This window comes from Tachyglossus aculeatus, chromosome 21, assembly GCF_015852505.1.
Source record: "Tachyglossus aculeatus isolate mTacAcu1 chromosome 21, mTacAcu1.pri, whole genome shotgun sequence".
Taxonomy (NCBI): domain Eukaryota; kingdom Metazoa; phylum Chordata; class Mammalia; order Monotremata; family Tachyglossidae; genus Tachyglossus; species Tachyglossus aculeatus.
This window is the reverse complement of record NC_052086.1, coordinates 12,346,336-12,365,410: the sequence shown is the minus strand read 5'-3', so window position 1 is coordinate 12,365,410 and position 19,075 is coordinate 12,346,336. Positions and strand designations below refer to the sequence as shown.

The following is a 19,075-nucleotide window of genomic DNA, read 5'->3' as shown; positions in this document are numbered from 1 at the left end:
TGTTGCCTGCCACTTGCCTAGGGATGTGGTCGGTGACATTTCAGTGCTTTGCACATAGTGAGCGCCTAACATGCCGCCGTCAATATTCTTTCAGATTCCCTCTGCTAGGCCCTACAGGCTGCCGGTTTAAAAATAGTAATAATAATAATAATAATAATAATAATGGCATTTAGGAAAGCGCTTACTATGTGCAAAGCCCTGTTCTAAGCGCTGGGGAGGTGACAAGGAGATCAGGTTGTCCCCGGGGGGGCTCCCAGTCTTCATCCCCATTGTCCAGATGAGGGAACCGAGGCCCAGACGAGCGAATCGACTCGCCCACGGCTGACAATTGGCGGCGCCGGGATTCGAACCCGCGGCCTCTGACTCCAAAGCCGGGCCACGCCGCCGGCTTGCCCCGCGGGGGGGGGTTTCCTGGGTCTCTCCCTGCGGTCCGCGTGACCCGGGAACGGGAGCCGTCCGTCGGTGAGGGTCCCGCCGCCCGTGTGTCTTCCCTTTCCAAGGCAGAGGGCCTCTCAAGGACCATTACAGCCGCATCATCGGTCAGCTGAGCCTCAAAAACGTCCAGATCTGCACGCCGTGGCTGGAAGCTGAGGACTACCCCCTGCTCCTGGGTAATAATGATCATTTTGCTATTTATTAAGCGCCTACTAGGTGCCAAGCACCGTTCTAAGCGCCGGCGGGGGGATCCAAGGTGATCGGGTTGTCCCGCGTGGGGCTCACGGTCTCCATCCCCATTTTCCAGATGAGGGAACCGAGGCACGGGGACGTGAAGTGACTTGCCCGAAGTCACCCAGCTCTAGATGTTGCCGGCTTGGACTTCCCGAGCGCTTAGTGCACACAGTAAGCGCTCAATAAATACGACTGAATGAATAAACACCATTGAATGAATGTCGGGGGGCCTCTCAGGGGCGAGGCTGGCGAGACTTACCACCAGTGGTGTTTATCATTCATTCATTCGTTCACTCAGTCGTATTTATTGAGCGCTTACCGTGTGCGGAGTAAGTTGGCAACGTACCGAGCGCTTTCCGCGTGCGGAGCATCGGACCAAGCGCCGCCCCGCATCCGGGCGGCGCGGTCCGGGGGCCCCCCGGGGCGGACCCGTCGTGTTAACGCCGCGCCGACTCTCCCCCCGAACCGTTTCCTCTCCTCCGCGACCGGCAGGCTCGGCCGATCTCGGCGTTTGCCTTCACACGTCCTCCAGTGGCTTGGACCTGCCCATGAAAGTGGTGGATATGTTTGGCTGCTGCTTACCCGTCTGCGCGGTGCACTTCCGATGGTAGGGATGGGGAATCGGGTCGGTCGGTGGTGTTCATTGAGTGCTTATTACGGTGCGGCGCTCTGCGCCGAGCGCTTCATTCATTCGTTCGTTGTCGTATTTATTGAGCGCTTACTGTGTGCAGAGCGCTTGGGAAGGCCAAGTCGGCGACCTATAGAGACGGTCCCTACCCAACGACGGAGTCACGGTCTAGAAGGGGGAGACGGACAACTAGACAAAACAGGTGGACGGGTGCCAAGTCGTCAGAATAAATCAAATTAAAGCTAGGTGCACATCATTAACACAATAAATAGAGTAATAAATATGTCCAAGTAAAATAAATAGAGTAATAAAGCTGTACAAACACATCTACAGGTGCTGTCGGGAGGGGACGGAGCTGGAGAGTACAATACAACGGAGTTAGCAGACACATTCCCCGCCCCCGGTGACTTTACAGCCTAGGCGGGGAGACGACGTGAATATAATACATATATTCACAGCGCTTAGAACAGTGCTTTGCACATGGTAAGCGCTTAACAAATGCCACTATTATTATTAGATAATTTAAAGATATGTAATAAGTGCTGTAGGATGGAAGGTTGCCCGGACGTCACCGATCCAAGGGCGTAGACGAAGATGGGACGGGGAGCCCTCAAGCAGCGGAGACCTCTTGGAGAAGATTCATTCGTTCATTCAGTCGTATTTATTGAGCGCTTACCGTGTGCAGAGCACTGTTCTAAGCGCTGAATATATTTATATTCACGTCGTCTCCCCGCCTAGACTGTAAAGTCACCGGGGGCGGGGAATTTGTCTGCTAACTCTGTTGTATTGTACTCTCCTCTCCAGCTCCGTCCCCTCCCCACAGCACCTGTATAGATGTTTGTACAGATTTATCACTCTATTTATTTTACTTGTACATATTTACTACAAGTAGCGCTTAGAACAGTGCTTTGCACATAGTAAGCGCTGAGTAAATGCTGTCATTATTATTATTATTATTATTATTACAAGTTGGCAACATCTAGAGACGGTCCCTACCCAACATTGGGCTCCCAGTGTAGAAATGTGACCTTAATCATGCTTTGAAGGTCATTCATTCATTCATTCATTCATTCATTCAGTTGTATTTATTGAGTGCTTACTGTGTGCAGAACACTGTACTAAGCGCTTGGGAAGTACAAGTTGGCAACATATAGAGACAGTCCCTACCAACAGTGGGCTCACAGTCTAGAAGGTTGGGAGAGTGGTGGTCTGGAAAATATATATATATATATATATATATATATATATATATATATAAATATATATATATAATGGCATTTATTATATATATACTTGTTATTTATTTATCTATATTTATATATATAGCTGTATATAAATTATTTATATTTTATTTATACATATATATTTATAATTTATATATTATACAAATATACTTATATACAAATTTATAATTTTTATATATTTGTAATTTATATATGAATTATTTATATGTATTTTATTTATGTTTATATATTTATTGTGTATTATATGTATATGTATTATATGTATATATATTATATTATATATATATATATATATATGGACAGGGAGGGAGTTCCAGATTAATGGGAGGGAACGGGAAAAGGGCAAGAGAGATGAGATCGGAGCACAGCGAGCAAATCGGCGCTAGTTGAAGTAGTGAGAAATCAATGAGGTGAGGTTGAATGGGGCAACCTCGTTGACGGTTTGAAAGCCGACGGTAAGGAGTTTCTGTTTGCTGCATTCATTCAGTCGTATTTATTGAGCGCCTACTGTGTGCCGAGCACTGGACTCAGAGGTGGACGGGCAGCCACTGGGGGATTCTTGAGGAGTGGGGAATCACGGACTGAACGTTTTTGTCGAAAAGCCACCCGGGCAGCAGAGTGAGGTCACCCCCGTCCTCCAAAATCTCCAGCGGTTGCCCGGCAACCTCCATATCGAGCAAAAACTCCTCCCTCTCGGCTTCAAGGCCGTCCATCCATCCCGTCGCCCCCTCCTACCTCACCTCCCTTCTCTCCTTCTCCGGCCCAGCCCGCACCCTCCGCTCCTCCGCCGCTGATCTCCTCCCCGTACCTCGCTCTCGCCCGTCCCGCCATCGACCCCCGGCCCGCGTCCTCCCCCGGGCCTGGAATGCCCCCAATCCCTCTGCCCATCCGCCAAGCTGGCTCTCTTCCTCCCTTCAAGGCCCTACTGAGAGCTCACCTCCTCCAGGAGGCCTTCCCACACTGAGCCCCTTTTCCTCCCCTCCTCCCCATCCCTCCCGCCCTACCTCCTTCCCCTCCCCACAGCACCTGTATATATATTTGTACAGATTGATTACTCTATTTTACTTGTATATATTTACTATTTATTTTGTTAATGATGTGCATCTAGCTTTAATCCCGTTTGTTCTGATGATTTTGACACCCGTCTACGTGTTTTGTTGCCTGTCTCCCCCTTCTAGACCGTGAGCCCGCTGTTGGGTTGGGACCGTCTCTAGATGTTGCCGACTTGGACTTCCCAAGCGCTTAGTCCAGTGCTCTGCACGCAGTAAGCGCTCAGTAAATACGACTGAATGAATGAATGAACAGATATAACCTAGGAAAGTGTGCTCAGGAAACGTTTGGGAACAGATAATAACTAGCGCATCCACTACCTAGATGGCTTTCATGTACTTCCCAAGCACTCAGTCCAGTGCTCTGCACACAGTAAGCGCTCAATAAATACGACTGAATGAATGAATGAACAGATATAACCTAGGAAAGTGTGCTCAGGAAACGTTTGGGAACAGATAATAACTAGCGCATCCACTACCTACATGGCTTTCATGTACTTCCCAAGCACTTAGTCCAGTGCTCTGCACACAGTAAACGCTCAGTAAATACGATTGATTGAATGAATGAATGAATTGAATGTGCCGAGAGCTAAATCTAAAATGCTGACTGGGCCAGGATATGCTGTTTTGGGTAATCAATCAGTCAGTCGTATTTATTGAGCGCTTACTGTGTGCAGAGCACTGGACTAAGCGCTTGGGAAGTACAAGTTGGCAACATATAGAGACAGTCCCTACCCAACAGTGGGCTCACAGTCTAGGACTAGTCTAGCCAGGATAATAATAATAATAGTAACAACAATAATAATAATAATGGCATTAATTAAGTGCTTACTATGTGCAGAGCAGTGTTCTAAGCGCTGGATAATAATGATAACGGTATTTGTTAAGCACTTACTACGTGCCAAGCACCGTTCTAAGCACTGCGGTAGATACAAGGTAATCAAGTTGTCCCACGTGGGGCTCACATTCTCCATCCCCATTGTCCAGATGAGGTACCCGAGGCCCAGAGACGTGAAGTGACTTGTCCACAGTCACACAGCCGACAGGTGGCGGAGCCGGGATTTGAACCCGTGACCGCTGACTCCAGCGCCCGGGCTCTTCCCACTGAGTCACGCTGCTTCTCTGGGCCTCCGTTCCCTCATCTGTAAAATGGGGATTAAGACCGTGAGCGACAGCCTGATCACCTTGTATCCTCCCCAGCGCTGAGAACAGTGCTCTGCACATAGTAAGCGCTTAACAAATGTCATTATCAGTATTATTCTCATATGTAATAAATTCCGTGTGCCGAGAGCCGAATCCAAATTGCCGGCTGGGCCGGGATCCGCCGTTCTGGACGGCCAGGACGATCGGCATATTGTCCCGTTCGGCAGGAACGGTGCTTCTCTGACGCGTACGGGCAGTGGAGGGGGACTTTTGGTCACTTAAAATCCGGCGAGTTTCCCCCGGCCACCGATTCCCGGACGCGGAGGGACGGAATTAGAGGCGTGAGTTACTCGTCCCACCAGGCCGGCTCCAGGAGGGTGCAGGCGGCCTTCCATCATCATCATCATCATCATCAATCGTATTCATTGATACGCCCCTCTTAGGCGAGCCCGCCCCTTTCCTTTCGGGGGGCCGTCTTACTCGACCCTCGTTCTTCTCTCCGTCTCATTTTCGTTCTCCCGCAGCTTACACGAACTTGTGAAGCACGAAGAGAACGGCCTGATCTTTCAGGATGCCGAGGAACTCGCAACTCAGCTGGAGGTAGCGGGGGGCGTCCGCCAGCGGCCACGTTGCGGGAAAATCGATTTCTAGCCCGGGGCCGCTTGTCCAGCTCGGCTCACCGAAAGCGCCCCCGGGGTGGGCGACGGGAGCCCCGTTTCCCTGTTCGTTCCCGAGAGGACGTCCTCCCCGCTCTTCCTGTATCCCTTCCGGGGAGCGGGAGCGGTCCGTTTCCGTCATCATCATCATCAATCGTATTTATTGAGCGCTTACTACGTGCAGAGCACTGGACTAAGCGCTTGGGAAGTACAAATTGGCAACATATAGAGACGGTCCCTACCCAACAGTGGGCTCAGAGTCTAAAAGGGGGGACCTCTATCTTCGATTTCCCTCGTAGACGCTCTTCTCGGGATACCCCGGTCCTGCCGGCAGACTTCACCGGTTTCGTACAAACCTGCGGTCGTCCAGGCAGTTACGCTGGGATGAGAGCTGGGAGCGAACGGTGCTCCCATTACTTGACGAATTGTGACCGTCGTCTCCCCCGTGCCGTCGGCGGGGCGACGAAGAACCGGCACCCGAGCGGTGCCCAGAGGGCCCCGTGTCGAGCGGATCCGATCCGAGGACGCCTCCCGGCTCCCTGGGAGTTGGAGCGCTGCCCCGATCCCGGGGCCGGGAATGGGATTGGGAGGGAAGAGACGGTACCGGTGGCTCTCCGCTAGACGAGCCGCCACCACTGAAGTCAGTTCCTCCGGGCCGGTTCTCGGTCAGAAGCCCTTGACTTTCATTCATTCATTCAGCCGTATTTATTGAGTGCTTACTGTGTGCAGAGCACTGGACTAAGCGCTTGACTTGAGGTTTGAGCCAACAGCGCTCGTCCTAGGAGTCTCCGGGCGCGGGACGTGAGAACCGACCCGTTTTACGACAGATTTTGGGGGGTATGTTAGTCATGTACAGAACGGGAAGCTCATTGAGCAGGGAACGGGGCTACCAACTCTCGGATTGTACTCTCCCAAGTGCTTAGTGCTCTGGACACCATAAATGCTCAATAAATAATAATAGCAATAATGATGGCATTTATTAAGCGCTTACTATGGGCCAAGCACTGTTCTAAGCGCTGGGGCGGTTACAAGGTGATCCGGTTGTCCCACGGCGGGGGCTCCCATTAATCCCCATGAGGGAACCGAGTTCCAGAGAAGTGAAGTGACTTGCCTGAAGCTGGGATTTGAACCCATGACCTCTGACCCCCAAGCCCGGGCTCTTTCCACTGAGCCACGTGTGACGACGATGATGATGATGATAAAGAATTCTCCCACTCGGTCAGATGCAGCACATATGTGTGTGTGTGTGTGTGTGTGTATATATATATATGTATATATATATGTATATATATGTATATATATATGTATATATATACATATGTATATATGTATATATATGTGTATATATATATATATATGTTTGTACATATTTTTTTACTCTATTTTATTTGTACATGTCTATTCTATTTATTTTATTTTGTTAGTATGTTTGGTTTTGTTCTCTGTCTCCCCCTTTTAGACCGTGAGCCCGCTGTCGGGTAGGGACCGTCTCTATATGTTGCCGACTTGTACTTCCCAAGCGCTTAGTCCAGTGCTCTGCACATAGTAAGCGCTCAATAAATATGATTGATGATGATGATGATGTAGCGTGTTCACCCATATCTTGGAACTGGTCATTTCTAGTTCTGAAGATATTTGGGGAGTCAAACATCACTCGTTGCGTGTCGACGTCTCACTGGGTGCAGAGCACTGTACTAAGCGCCGCCCACAGCCGGGCTTACAGTCTAGAGGGGGAGAAGCGCGTTGGTGTAAATAAATTACAGAGGCGGACGGAAGCATTCGACAATCCGCTGCTATGTGGCCACTGTACATATTTTTTTACTCTATTTATTTGTACATATCTATTCTATTTATTTTATTTTGTTAGTATGTTTGGTTTTGTTCTCTGTCTCCCCCTTTTAGACTGTGAGCCCGCTGTTGGGTAGGGACTGTCTCTAGATGTTGCCAATTTGTACTTCCCAAGCGCTTAGTCCAGTGCTCTGCACATAGTAAGCGCTCAATAAATGCGATTGATGATGATGATGATGCACGTCTTTTTCCATCAATCCGTCTGATCGGCTCCGGCCGATCTCGGCAACGGGACCCCCCAACTGGTCCCCTCTGCCACTCGATCTGTTGGGGTCCCTTTACGTTTACGTTGCCTTTTATTTAGACATTCATTCAGTCGTATTTGTTGAGCGCTTACTGCGTTCGAAGCACTGTACTAGGCGCTTGGGAGAGCACGACAGCAGACCCATTCCCTGCCCACAACGATGGACAGAGAGGCAGCGTGGCTCAGTGAGCCCGTCGTTGGGTAGGGACCGTCTCTCTATGTTGCCAACTTGGACTTCCCAAGCGCTTAGCACAGTGCTCTGCACACAGTAAGCGCTCAATAAATACAAACGAATGAATGAATGAAAGAGCCCGGGCTTTGGAGTCAGAGGTCGTGGGTTCAAATCCCGGCTCGGCCACTTGTCGGCTGGGTGACTTCGGGCAAGTCGCTTCACTTCTCTGGGCCTCAGTTCCCTCCTGGGGATTAATGGGAGCCCCCCCGGGGGGACGACCCGATCACCTTGTAACCTCCCCGGCGCTTAGAACAGTGCTTTGCACATAGTAAGCGCTTAATAAATGCCATTGATTATTACAAATAAATAAGAGATCCGTGTGCGCCGTGGGGATGGGAGGATGTTTATGTTGCCAACTTGGGCTTCCCAAGCGCTTAGTCCAGTGCTCTGCACATGGTAAGCGCTCAATAAATACGATTGATGATGATGATGAAGAGGAGGGCTTAGCAGGGAAGGCCTCTTGGAGGAGACGGGCCGTCGATGAGGCTTTGAAGTGGGGGAGAGCGACGATCTGTCCGATATGGCGCGGTAAGCGCTCGCTAAATCAATCAATCAATCGTATTTATTAAGCGCTTACTGTGTGCAGAGCACTGGACTAAGCGCTTGGGAAGTCCAAGTTGGCAACATCTAGAGACGGTCCCTACCCAACAGTGGGCTCACAGTCTAGAAGGAGGAGACGGAGAACAAAACAAATTAACAAAGTAAGACGGAATGAATAAATCAGCGCTTAGAACAGTGCTTTGCACATAGTAAGCGCTTAACAAATACCATCATCATCATCATTATTATGAGGAGGAACGGCCTGCCCGTTCAGAGGTAGGCCGGGGGTGAGAGTTCGGAGGCGAGACGGAGGCGCCGTGAGAAGGTTAACGTTAGAGGAGCGAAACAGCCGGAGCGGAGCGAGGTAAGTGTCCAGTGCTCTGCACACAGTAAGCGCTCAATAAATACGACTGATTGATTGAGTGAGTGCTTTAAAGCCAACGGAGAGGAGTTTTTGTTCGGGAAGGAAGGTAGCGGTGGTAAATAAAGGGTGGATGAAGAGGGGATTATTCATTCATTCATTCATTCATTCAATCGTATTTATTGAGCGCTTACTGTGTGCAGAGCACTGGACTGAGCGCTTGGGAAGTCCAAGGTGGCAACATCTAGAGCCGGTCCCTGCCCGACAGCGGGCTCACAGTCTAGAAGATAATGTTGATGGCATGTATTAAGCGCTTACTACGTGCAAAGCAATCATTTATTGAACGCTTACTGTGCGCAGAGCACTGTACTGAGCACTTGGGAAGTACAAGTTGGCAACATATATTCATTCAATCGTATTTATTGAGCGCTTACTGCGTGCAGAGCACTGTACTAAGCGCTTGGGAAGTCCAAGTTGGCAACATCTAGAGACGGTCCCTACCTGACAGCGGGCTCACAGTCTAGAAGATAATATTGATGGCACATATTAAGCGCCTACTACGTGCAAAGCATTCGTTCAATCGTATTTATTGAGCGCTTACTGCGTGCAGAGCACTGGACTAAGCGCTTGGGAAGTCCAAGTCGGCAACATATAGAGACGGTCCCTACCCGACAGCGGGCTTACAGTCTAGAAGATAATATTGATGGCATGTATTAAGCGCTTACTACGTGCAAAGCAGTCATTCATTCAATCATTTACTGAGCGCTTACTGTGCGCAGAGCACTGTACTAAGCGCTTGGGAAGTACAAGTTGGCAACATATATTCATTCATTCAATCGTATTTATTGAGCGCTTACTGCGTGCAGAGCACTCGACTAAGCGCTTGGGAAGTCCAAGTTGGCAACATCTAGAGACGGTCCCTACCTGACAGCGGGCTCACAGTCTAGAATATTGATGGCACATATTAAGCGCCTACTACGTGCAAAGCATTCGTTCAATCGTATTTATTGAGCGCTTACTGCGTGCAGAGCACTGGACTAAGCGCTTGGGAAGTCCAAGTCGGCAACATATAGCGACGGTCCCTACCCGACAGCGGGCTCACAGTCGAGAAGGGGGCCTCTGCCTGAGCAGAAATTAATCTTGAATCCCCTGACAAGCCCCAAGCTTGACTCCAGAGCCCAAGCGCTTAGTACAGTGCTTTGCACACAGTAAGCGCTCAATAAATACGATTGATTGATTGATTGATTGAAGACCCCGTATGTCTGACCTGATCTCTCTCGAACGCCAGAGGACACGCAGACGTAAACGTTCTTTAAAAATGAACTTTCGGGGTTTTGCAGCTTCCCCTTCATTCCTTCCTTCACTCGATCGCATCTATTGAGCGCCTACTGTGAGCAGAGCACTGTACTAAGCGCTTGGGAAGTCCAAGTTGGCAACCGCCGGGGACGGTCTTGGGAGCCGGAGGTCGTGGGTTCTAATCCCGGCTCCGCCGCTTGTCAGCTGTGGGACTTTGGGCGAGTCCCAAGCGCTTAGTCCAGCGCTCTGCACACGGTAAGCGCTCAATAAATACAACTGAATGAATGAATGAAGTCTGGACCTCAGTTCCCTCATCTGGAAAATGGGGATCAATCAATCAATTTATTGAGCGCTTACTGTGTGCAGAGCACTGTACTAAGCGCTTGGGAAGTCCAAGTTGGCAACACACAGAGACAGTCCCTACCCAACAGTGGGCTCACAGTCTAAAAGGGGTGAAGACCGGGAGCCCCCCGTGGGACAACCTGATCACCTTGTAACCTCCCCAGCGCTTAGAACAGTGCTTGGCACATAGTAAGCGCTTAATAAATGCCATCATCATTATTATTATTATTCTCTGCGCACGGTGAGCGTTCCAGAAATACAAGCGATTTGCCCAATCTGAGAGATGGCAAGGAAGCAGAGAATTTACGCCACTCAAAACCACGGCGGTTTTCGGCTCGCGAATCATTCCGTTTCATTACTCACGTTTGGCACCGCAACGTTGTGACGTTTTGTTACGGGGGAACGAACCGCAATACACTCAGTGACGGTTACCGGTATTCGTTAAGCGTCTACTAGGCGTCCCACACTGTAGTAAGCACCGGGGCAGGCTGAAGATACTCAGTTCGGACCGAATCCCCGTCCCCCGTCGGGCTCACGGTCTAAATAGGAGTCTAAACGGGGCGACACCCCCGTTTTTACAGACGAGGAAACTGAGGCGCAGGGCGGGGACTTGCCCGAGGTCACCCGGCAGGTAAGTGGCAATCAATCAATCAATCAATCGTACTGATTGAGCGCTTACTGTGTGCAGAGCGCTGGACTGAGCGCTTGGGAAGTACAAGCTGGCAACATATGGAGAAGGTCCCTACCCAACGGTGGGCTCACAGTCTAAAATAATAATGGCATTTATTAAGCGCTTACTATGTGCAAAGCACTGTTCTAAGCGCTGGGGAGCTGACAAGGTGATCAGTAATAGTAATGATGGCATTTGTTAAGCGCTTACTATGTGCAAAGCACTGTTCTATGCGCTGGGGAGCTGACAAGGTGATCAGTAATAGTAATGATGGCATTTGTTAAGCGCTTACTATGTGCAAAGCACTGTTCTAAGTGCTGGGGAGCTTACAAGGTGATCAGTAATAGTAATGATGGCATTTGTTAAGCGCTTACTATGTGCCAAGCACTGTTCTAAGCGCTGGGGAGCTTACAAGGTGATCAGGTTGTCCCACGGGGGGCTCACAGGCTTAATCCCCATTTTCCAGATGAGGGAACTGAGGCCCAGAGAAGTGACTGGCCCAAAGTCACCCAGCCGACGAGTGGCGGAGCCGGGATTTGAACCCATGACCTCTGACTCCAAAGTCCAGCCCCCGCTGCTTCCCAACGCACATAAAATGGGGATTGACGGTGACCCCCACCCCCGTGGCACAACCCGATCACCTTGTCACAGCGCTTAGAACAGCACTTGGCGCATAGCGAGCGCTTAATAAATGCCATCATCCTTATTACCGTTTTCTCCGGCAGCTGTCCAAAAATTCATCCCATAACGTTCAATCCCTGCCTCGGTTCTGCGATACCTAGGGTTTACAGGGATAATTTCAGAATTCCCATCCGAGAATGCGGCTCGTACGGAAACAGGGTCTGCCGGTGACTGGGGATCGTCTCCCATCCGATCCCGGCTTTATCTAGAAGAAGAAACGGAAAACGGGCTTTAGCGCTCGGTGCGTGGGAGAGGGTTCCCCGAACGAGCGCGTCCTCCGTCGGATGGGATACGCAGTTCGGAGATCAATCCATCAATGGTGTTTATCGCTTACTATGTGCTGAACGCTTGGGAGGGTACAACAGAGCCAGCAGGCGTGTTTCCCTCCCATAACGATATATTCTGTCCTAAGCGCTGGGGGGGATACGAGGTGATCGGGTTGTCCCCCGGGGGGCTCCCGGTCTCAATCCCCATTTTGCGGAGGAGGGAACTGAGGCCCGGGGAAGTGAAATGACTTGCCCAAAGTCACACGGCTGAAGTGGCGGAGCCGGGATTTGAACCCATGACCTCTGACGCCGAAGCCACGGAGCCACTTGAGCCGGGAGGGTTGGAGGGGATCGGCTCGGGGCTCCGGCTGGGAACTGCCATCCCCCGGGGTCTGCCGGGCCTCCACAGGCGGGTCAGGCGGCTGTACTGGACGCCCACGAGCCCAGGAATTCATTCATTCATTCATTCATTCAATCGTATTGATTGAGCGCTTATTGTGTGCAGAGCACTGTACTAAGCGCTTGGGAAGTCCAAGTTGGCAGCGTATAGAGACCCAACAGTGGGCTTACAGTCTTCCCCGGGCTCGGACGGGGGTGCGTTACCAAAGGGGCTGCGGTTTGGGCAGATCTCTTCCCCCTTCCTTCCTCTCCCCCTCGCCCCCCTCTCCATCCCCCCCATCTTACCTCCATCCCTTCCCCACAGCACCTGTATATATGGATATATGTTTGTACATATTTATTACTCTATTTATTTTACTTGTCCATATCTATTTATTTTATTTTGTTAGTATGTTTGGTTTTGTTCTCTGTCTCCCCCTTTTAGACTGGGAGCCCACTGGTGGGTAGGGATGTTGCCAATTTGTACTTCCCAAGCGCTTAGTGCAGTGCTCTGCACACAGTAAGCGCTCAATAAATACGATTGATGATGATGATGACTGTCTCTATATGTTGCCAACTGGTACTTCCCAAGCGCTTAGTACAGCGCTCTGCACACAGTAAGCGCTTAATAAATACGACTGATGATGATGATGATGATCTCTTGCGGGGAGTGGGTTCAAATTCCAGAACTGCCGGCTTCTTCCCACTCTATTTAGCTCTTCCAATCAGATTTCCATGTGGGCAAGGAATGGTTGTCTTCCCTCTCCTCTTCTCTTCCCGTGCTTAGAGCTTGGGGTCCGGCCCTGACTCATTCATTCATTCGATCTTATTTATTGAGCGCTTACTGTGTGCAAAGCACTGGACTGAGCGCTTGGGAAGTCCAAGTCGGCAACATACAGAGACGGTCCCTACCCGACGACGGGCTCACGGTCTGGCTCAGTGGAAAGAGCCCGGGCTTTGGAGTCGGAGATCATGGGTTCGAATCCCAGCTCCTCCATGTGTCTGCTGTGTGACCTTGGGCAAGTCACTTAACTTCTCTGCGCCTCAGTTACCTCATCTGTAAAATGGGGATTAAGACTGTGAGCCCCCCGTGGGACAACCTGATCACCTTGCATCCTCCCCAGCGCTTAGAACACTGCTTTGCACATAGTAAGCGCTTAACAAATGCCATCATTATTATTATTATTATAGACTCATCTAATCGTCCTTTTGAGAAGCAGCGTGGCGCAATGGAAAGAGCCCGGGCTTGGGAGTCAGCGGTCGTGGGTTCAAATCCCGGCTCCGCCACTTGTCAGCTGGGGGACTTTGGGCAACTCACTTCACTTCTCTGGGCCTCAGTTCCCTCATCTGGAAAATGGGGATGAAGACCGTGAGCCCCCTGTGGGACAACCTCATCACCTTGTTATCCTCCTCAGCGCTTAGAACAGTGCTTTGCACATAGTAAGCGCTTAATAAATGCCATTAAAACAAAACAAACCCGATCACCTTGTATCCTCCTCAGCGCTTAGAACAGTGCTTTGCACATAGTAAGCGCTTAATAAATACCATTAAAACAAAGCAAACCTGATCACCTTGTATCCTCCTCAGCGCTTAGAATAGTGCTTTGCACATAGTAAGCGCTTAATAAATACCATTAAAACAAAACAAACCCGATCACCTTGTATCCTCCTCAGCGCTCAGAACAGTGCTTTGCACATAGTAAGCGCTTAATAAATGCCATTAAAACAAAACAAATCTGATCACCTTGTATCCCCCCAGCGCTTAGAAGAGTGCTTCACACCTAGTAAGCGCTCAACAAATGCCATGATTATTATTATTATTATTATTATTCCCATTATACTTGGCTCTTCCATTAGATTTCCATGTGGGCAAGGAATGTTTGTCTTTCCTCTCCTCTCCCGGTGCTTAAACCCTTAGCGCTTGGGGTCCCGCCCTGACTCATCTAATCGTCCTTTTGAGAAGCAGCGCGGCTCAACGGAAAGAGCCCGGGCTTCGGAGTCAGAGGTCACGGGTTCAAATCCCGGCTCCGCCAACTGTCAGCTGGGTGACTTTGGACGGGTCGCTTCACTTCTCTGGGCCTCAGTTCCCTCATCTGGAAAGTGGGGATGAAGACTGTGAGCCCCCCGTGGGACGAGCTGATCGCCTTGTAACCTCCCCAGTGCTTAGAACAGTGCTTGGCACATAGTAGGCGCTTAATAAATGCCGCTATTATTATTATTATTATTGTTTTGTCCCGTCTCCTCTTCAGCCAGTCAATAATTTTGCACCTGTCTCTCCTGCTGGCATCCCGCAGAGCCATCCCCGCCCCAAACCCTAAGGGCGGCCTCCTCCCTGGCGATGCGGCGGGGCCCCGAGTTTTGTCTTTTTGGCATCTGGTATAATAATAATAATAATAATAATAATAATAATGGCATTTATTAAGCGCATACTATGTGCAAAGCACTGTTCTAAGCGCTGGAGGGATACAATGGGATCCAGTTGTCCCACGTGGGGCTCACAGTCTTAATCCTCATTTTACAGATGAGGGAACTGAGGCTCAGAGAAGTGACTTGCCCAAGGTCACACAGCAGACATGTGGCAGAGTCGGGATTCGAACCCATGACCTCGGACTCCAAAGCCCGGGCTCTTTCCACTGGGCCACGGTACCTTAGCACTGGACTAAGCGCCGGAGCAGACACAGGATAATCGGGTTGGACGCGGTCCGTGTCCCTCACGGACCGTTTTACGGATGAGGGAACGGAGGGAACGGAGGCCCAGAGAGGGGAAGTGAGTTGCCCAAAGTCACAGATCAGGCCGGTGGCAGGGCCGGAATTAGAACCCGGGTCCTTTGGCTCCCAGGCCCGAGGTCTTTCCACTGGGCCACGCTGGAGTTCCACCGTCCCCAGATCGTTCCAACCTGGCCGTGCCCCTGGCAAATAACAATAATAATAATAATAATAATAATAATAATGGCATTTATTAAGCGCTCACTATGTGCAAAGCACTCTTCTAAGCGCTGGACAAGGAGACCAGGTTGTCCCACGGGAGGGCTCACAGTCTTCATCCCCATTTTCCAGATGAGGGAACTGAGGCCCAGAGAAGTGAAGTGACTTTGGGCAAGTCACACAGCTGACAATTGCACCTGAATATATATATTTGTACAGATTTATTACATCATCATCATCATCAATCGTATTTATTGAGCGCTTACTGTGTGCAGAGCACTGTAGTAAGCGCTTGGGAAGTACAAATTGGCAACATATAGAGACGGTCCCTGCCCAACAGTGGGCTCACAGTCTAAAAGGGGGAGACAGAGAACAAAACCAAACATACTAACAAAATAAAATAAATAGAAAAGATATGTACAAGTAAAATAAATCAATAAATAAATACATTACATAAATAAATTACACTACTTTACTTGAACATATTTCCTATTCTATTTATTTTATTTTGTTAATATGTTTTGTTTTGTTGTCTGTCTCCCCCTTCTAGACTGTGAGCCCGCTGGTGGGTAGGGACCGTCTCTAGACGTTACCGACTTGTACTTCCCAAGCGCTTACTACAGTGCTCTGCACACAGTAAGCGCTCAATAAATACGATCGAATGAATGAATTGGCAGAGCCGGGATTCGAACCCATGGCCCCTGACTCCAAAGCCCGGGCTCTTTCCACTGAGCCACGCAATAATGATGGTATTTGTCAAGTGCTTACTATGCACCAAGCACTGTTCTAAGCGCTGGGTGAGATACAAGATAATCAGGTAGTCCCACGTAGGGCTCACAGTCTTCATCCCCATTTTCCAGATGAGGGAACTGAGGCCCACAGAATAATAATAATAATAATGATAGCATTTATTAAGCGCTTACTATGTGCCAAGCACTGCTCTAAGCGCCGGGGAGGTTACAGGGTGATCAGGTTGTCCCACGGGGGGCTCGCAGTCTTAATCCCCGTTTTCCAGATGAGGGAACCGAGGCCCAGAGAAGTGAAGCGACTTGCCCAAAGTCACCCGGCTGACAAGGGGCGGAGCCGGGATTCGAACCCACGACCTCTGACTCCCAAGCCCGGGCTCTTTCCACTGGGCCACGCTGGCCAAGTTCTGGTCCTGGCGGGGCCATCCCTGCAGGAGCCCACCCCACTCCCCCGCCCCCCAGGCCATCCGGTTCCTCTCAGCAAGCTTCTTGGGAAGCATTCATTCATTCAATCGTATTTATTGAGCGCTTACTGTGTGCAGAGCACTGTGCTAAGCGCTTGGGAACACCTAGAGACGGTCCCTACCCGACAGCGGGCTCACAGTCTAGAAGGGGGAGACAGAGAACAAAACCAAACATACTAACCAAATAAAATTAATAGAATAAATATGTACAAGTAAAATATATCAATAAGTAGAGTGTTTATTGTAGTGGCTAGAGCCCTGGCCTGGGAGCGAGAAGGATCTGAGATCTGCTGTGTGACCCTGGGCAAGTCACTTCACTTCTCTGGGCCTCGGTTACCTCATCTGGAAAATGGGGATTAAGGCGCGGACCGTGTCCAAGCTGATTACTACAGTGCCTGGCGTATAGTAAGTGCCTAAATACCACAAAACCCCACCCCGCCTCCCGAAAAACAAGTGCAAACTCCCTCCCCCGTCGTATTTACTCAACACACCACTGCTCTCTCCCACAGTCCCTAAATTCACACCTCAGAGAAGCAGCGTGGCTCGTCGGGAAGAGCCCGGGCTTTGGCGTCAGAGGTCGTGGGTTCGAATCCCGGCCCCGCCAATTGTCAGCTGGGTGACTTTGGGCCAGTCACTTCCCTGGGCCTCAGTTCCCTCATCTGGAAAATGGGGATGAAGACCGGGAGCCCCCCCGTGGGACAACCCAATCACCTTGTCACCTCCCCAGCGCTTAGAACAGTGCTTGGCACAATAGTAAGCGCTTAACAAATACCATCATCATTATTATCATCATCATCATCATCATCAATCGTATTTATTGAGCGCTTACTGTGTGCAGAGCACTGTACTAAGCGCTTGGGAAGTACAGATATCGTTCTTAAGGCGATCAGGTTGTCCCACGGGGGGGGCTCGCACTTTTAATCGCCGTTTTCCAGATGAGGTCACTGAGGCCCAGAGACGTCAAGTGACTTGTCCAAAGTCCCACAGCTGACAGTTGGCGGAGCCGGGATTTGAACCCGCGACCTCTGACTCCAAAGCCCGGGCTCTTTCCGCCGCGCTTAGTACGGCGCTCTCTGCACACCGTAAATGCACAAGAAATACTTGTTTAATTGACCGGTGGGTAAAAACAGCCAATGGGTGAGATGGCGGACGGTTGGCGGAGAGTTCTGAAACCAATAGTAGGGAGTTTCTCCTTCCCCTCCCCACAGCACCTGGATATATATATATCTATATCTATATAGATATAGATATATATTATACGTATGTATATATATAGATATAGATATATAATATAGATATAGATATATAATATATGTATAATATATATAATATATAATATATATTATATATATACACGTATATATGCACATATATACATATATATACATGTATATATATGTATGTATATACACGTATATATACATGTATATATATACATGTGTGTATATATACATATATATACATGTATATATGTATATATACGTGTATATATATACATGTATATATATGTGTGTATATATATACCTATATATGTATATATATGCACAGATTTATTACTCACAGATTTATTACAGATTTATTTATTATATATATACATATATATGTATATATGCGTATATATATACATACATATATATGTATATATATACATATATATGTATATATATATATGCACAGATTTATTACTTACAGATTTAATTATATATATACATACATATATATGTATATATATACACATATATATGTATATATATATATCTCTGCACAGATTTATTACTCTACTTATTTTACTTGTACATATTTACTATTTATTTTGTCGATGCCGTGCACCTAGCTTTAATTCTATTTCTTCTGACGATTTTGACACCCGTCCACATGTTTTGTTTTGTTGTCTGTCTCACCCTCCTAGACTGTGAGCCCGTTATCGGGTAATAATAATAATAATAATATAATATTAATTATATATATAATAATTGTTATTATTATTACAAGTCGGCAATCTATAGAGGACCGTCTCTATAGGTTGCTGACTTGTGATAATAATAATGGCATTTGTTAAGCGCTTACTCTGTGCAAAGCACTGTTCTAAGCACTGGGGAGGATACAATAATAATAATAATAATGATGGTATTTGTTAAGTGCTTACCATGTGCCTTGTAACCTCCCCGGCGCTTGGCACGTAGTAAGCGCTTAATAAATACTATCGTTATTTAGTTATTGTTTATTAGAGGAGCAAAGTGGGCATTTAAGTAGGAAATATCTTGCCAACTTGTACTTCCCAAGCGCTTAGTACAGTGCTCTGCACACAGTAAGCGCTCAATAAATGCGATTGAATGAATGAATGAATGCAAAGCACTGTTCTAAGCGCTGGGGGGGATACAAGGCGATCAAGTTGTCCCACATGGGGCTCACAGTCTTAATCCCCGTTTTACAGATGAGTTAACTGAGGCCCAGAGAAGTTAACTGACTTGCCCAAAGTCGCACAGCTGACAGTTGGTGGAGCCGAGATTTGAACTCCTGACCTCTGACTCCAAGGTGATCAGGTTGTCCCACATGGGGCTCACAGCCTTCATCCCCATTTTCCAGATGAGGTCACTGAGGCCCAGAGAAGTGAAGTGACTTGCCCAAAGTCACACAGCTGACAGTTTTTCTTTTGTTTGTTTGTTTTTGATAGCATTTATTAAGCGCTCGCTG

The 19,075-nt window shown here is 48.7% G+C and overlaps 2 protein-coding genes across 2 annotated transcripts in view; one reads left to right on the top strand and one right to left on the bottom strand.

Moving 5' to 3' along the window:
* The window catches only part of ALG1 (ALG1 chitobiosyldiphosphodolichol beta-mannosyltransferase), a 50,920-nt gene extending 44,567 nt beyond the window's left edge, over positions 1 to 6,353 (top strand). The window contains exons 10-13 of the mRNA XM_038763196.1: positions 501 to 611; positions 1,162 to 1,276; positions 5,258 to 5,333; positions 5,689 to 6,353. Of these exons, the coding sequence (XP_038619124.1) occupies positions 501 to 611; positions 1,162 to 1,276; positions 5,258 to 5,333; positions 5,689 to 5,820 (434 nt within the window). The 3' untranslated portion in view covers positions 5,821 to 6,353. The remainder of the gene's footprint in view (positions 1 to 500; positions 612 to 1,161; positions 1,277 to 5,257; positions 5,334 to 5,688) is intronic.
* Positions 6,354 to 11,560: 5,207 nt separating this feature from the next.
* Positions 11,561 to 19,075, bottom strand: part of EEF2KMT (eukaryotic elongation factor 2 lysine methyltransferase) — a 30,631-nt gene continuing 23,116 nt past the window's right edge. Inside the window, exon 9 of the mRNA XM_038762707.1 lies at positions 11,561 to 11,808. Within this exon, the coding sequence (XP_038618635.1) occupies positions 11,708 to 11,808 (101 nt within the window). The 3' untranslated portion in view covers positions 11,561 to 11,707. The remainder of the gene's footprint in view (positions 11,809 to 19,075) is intronic.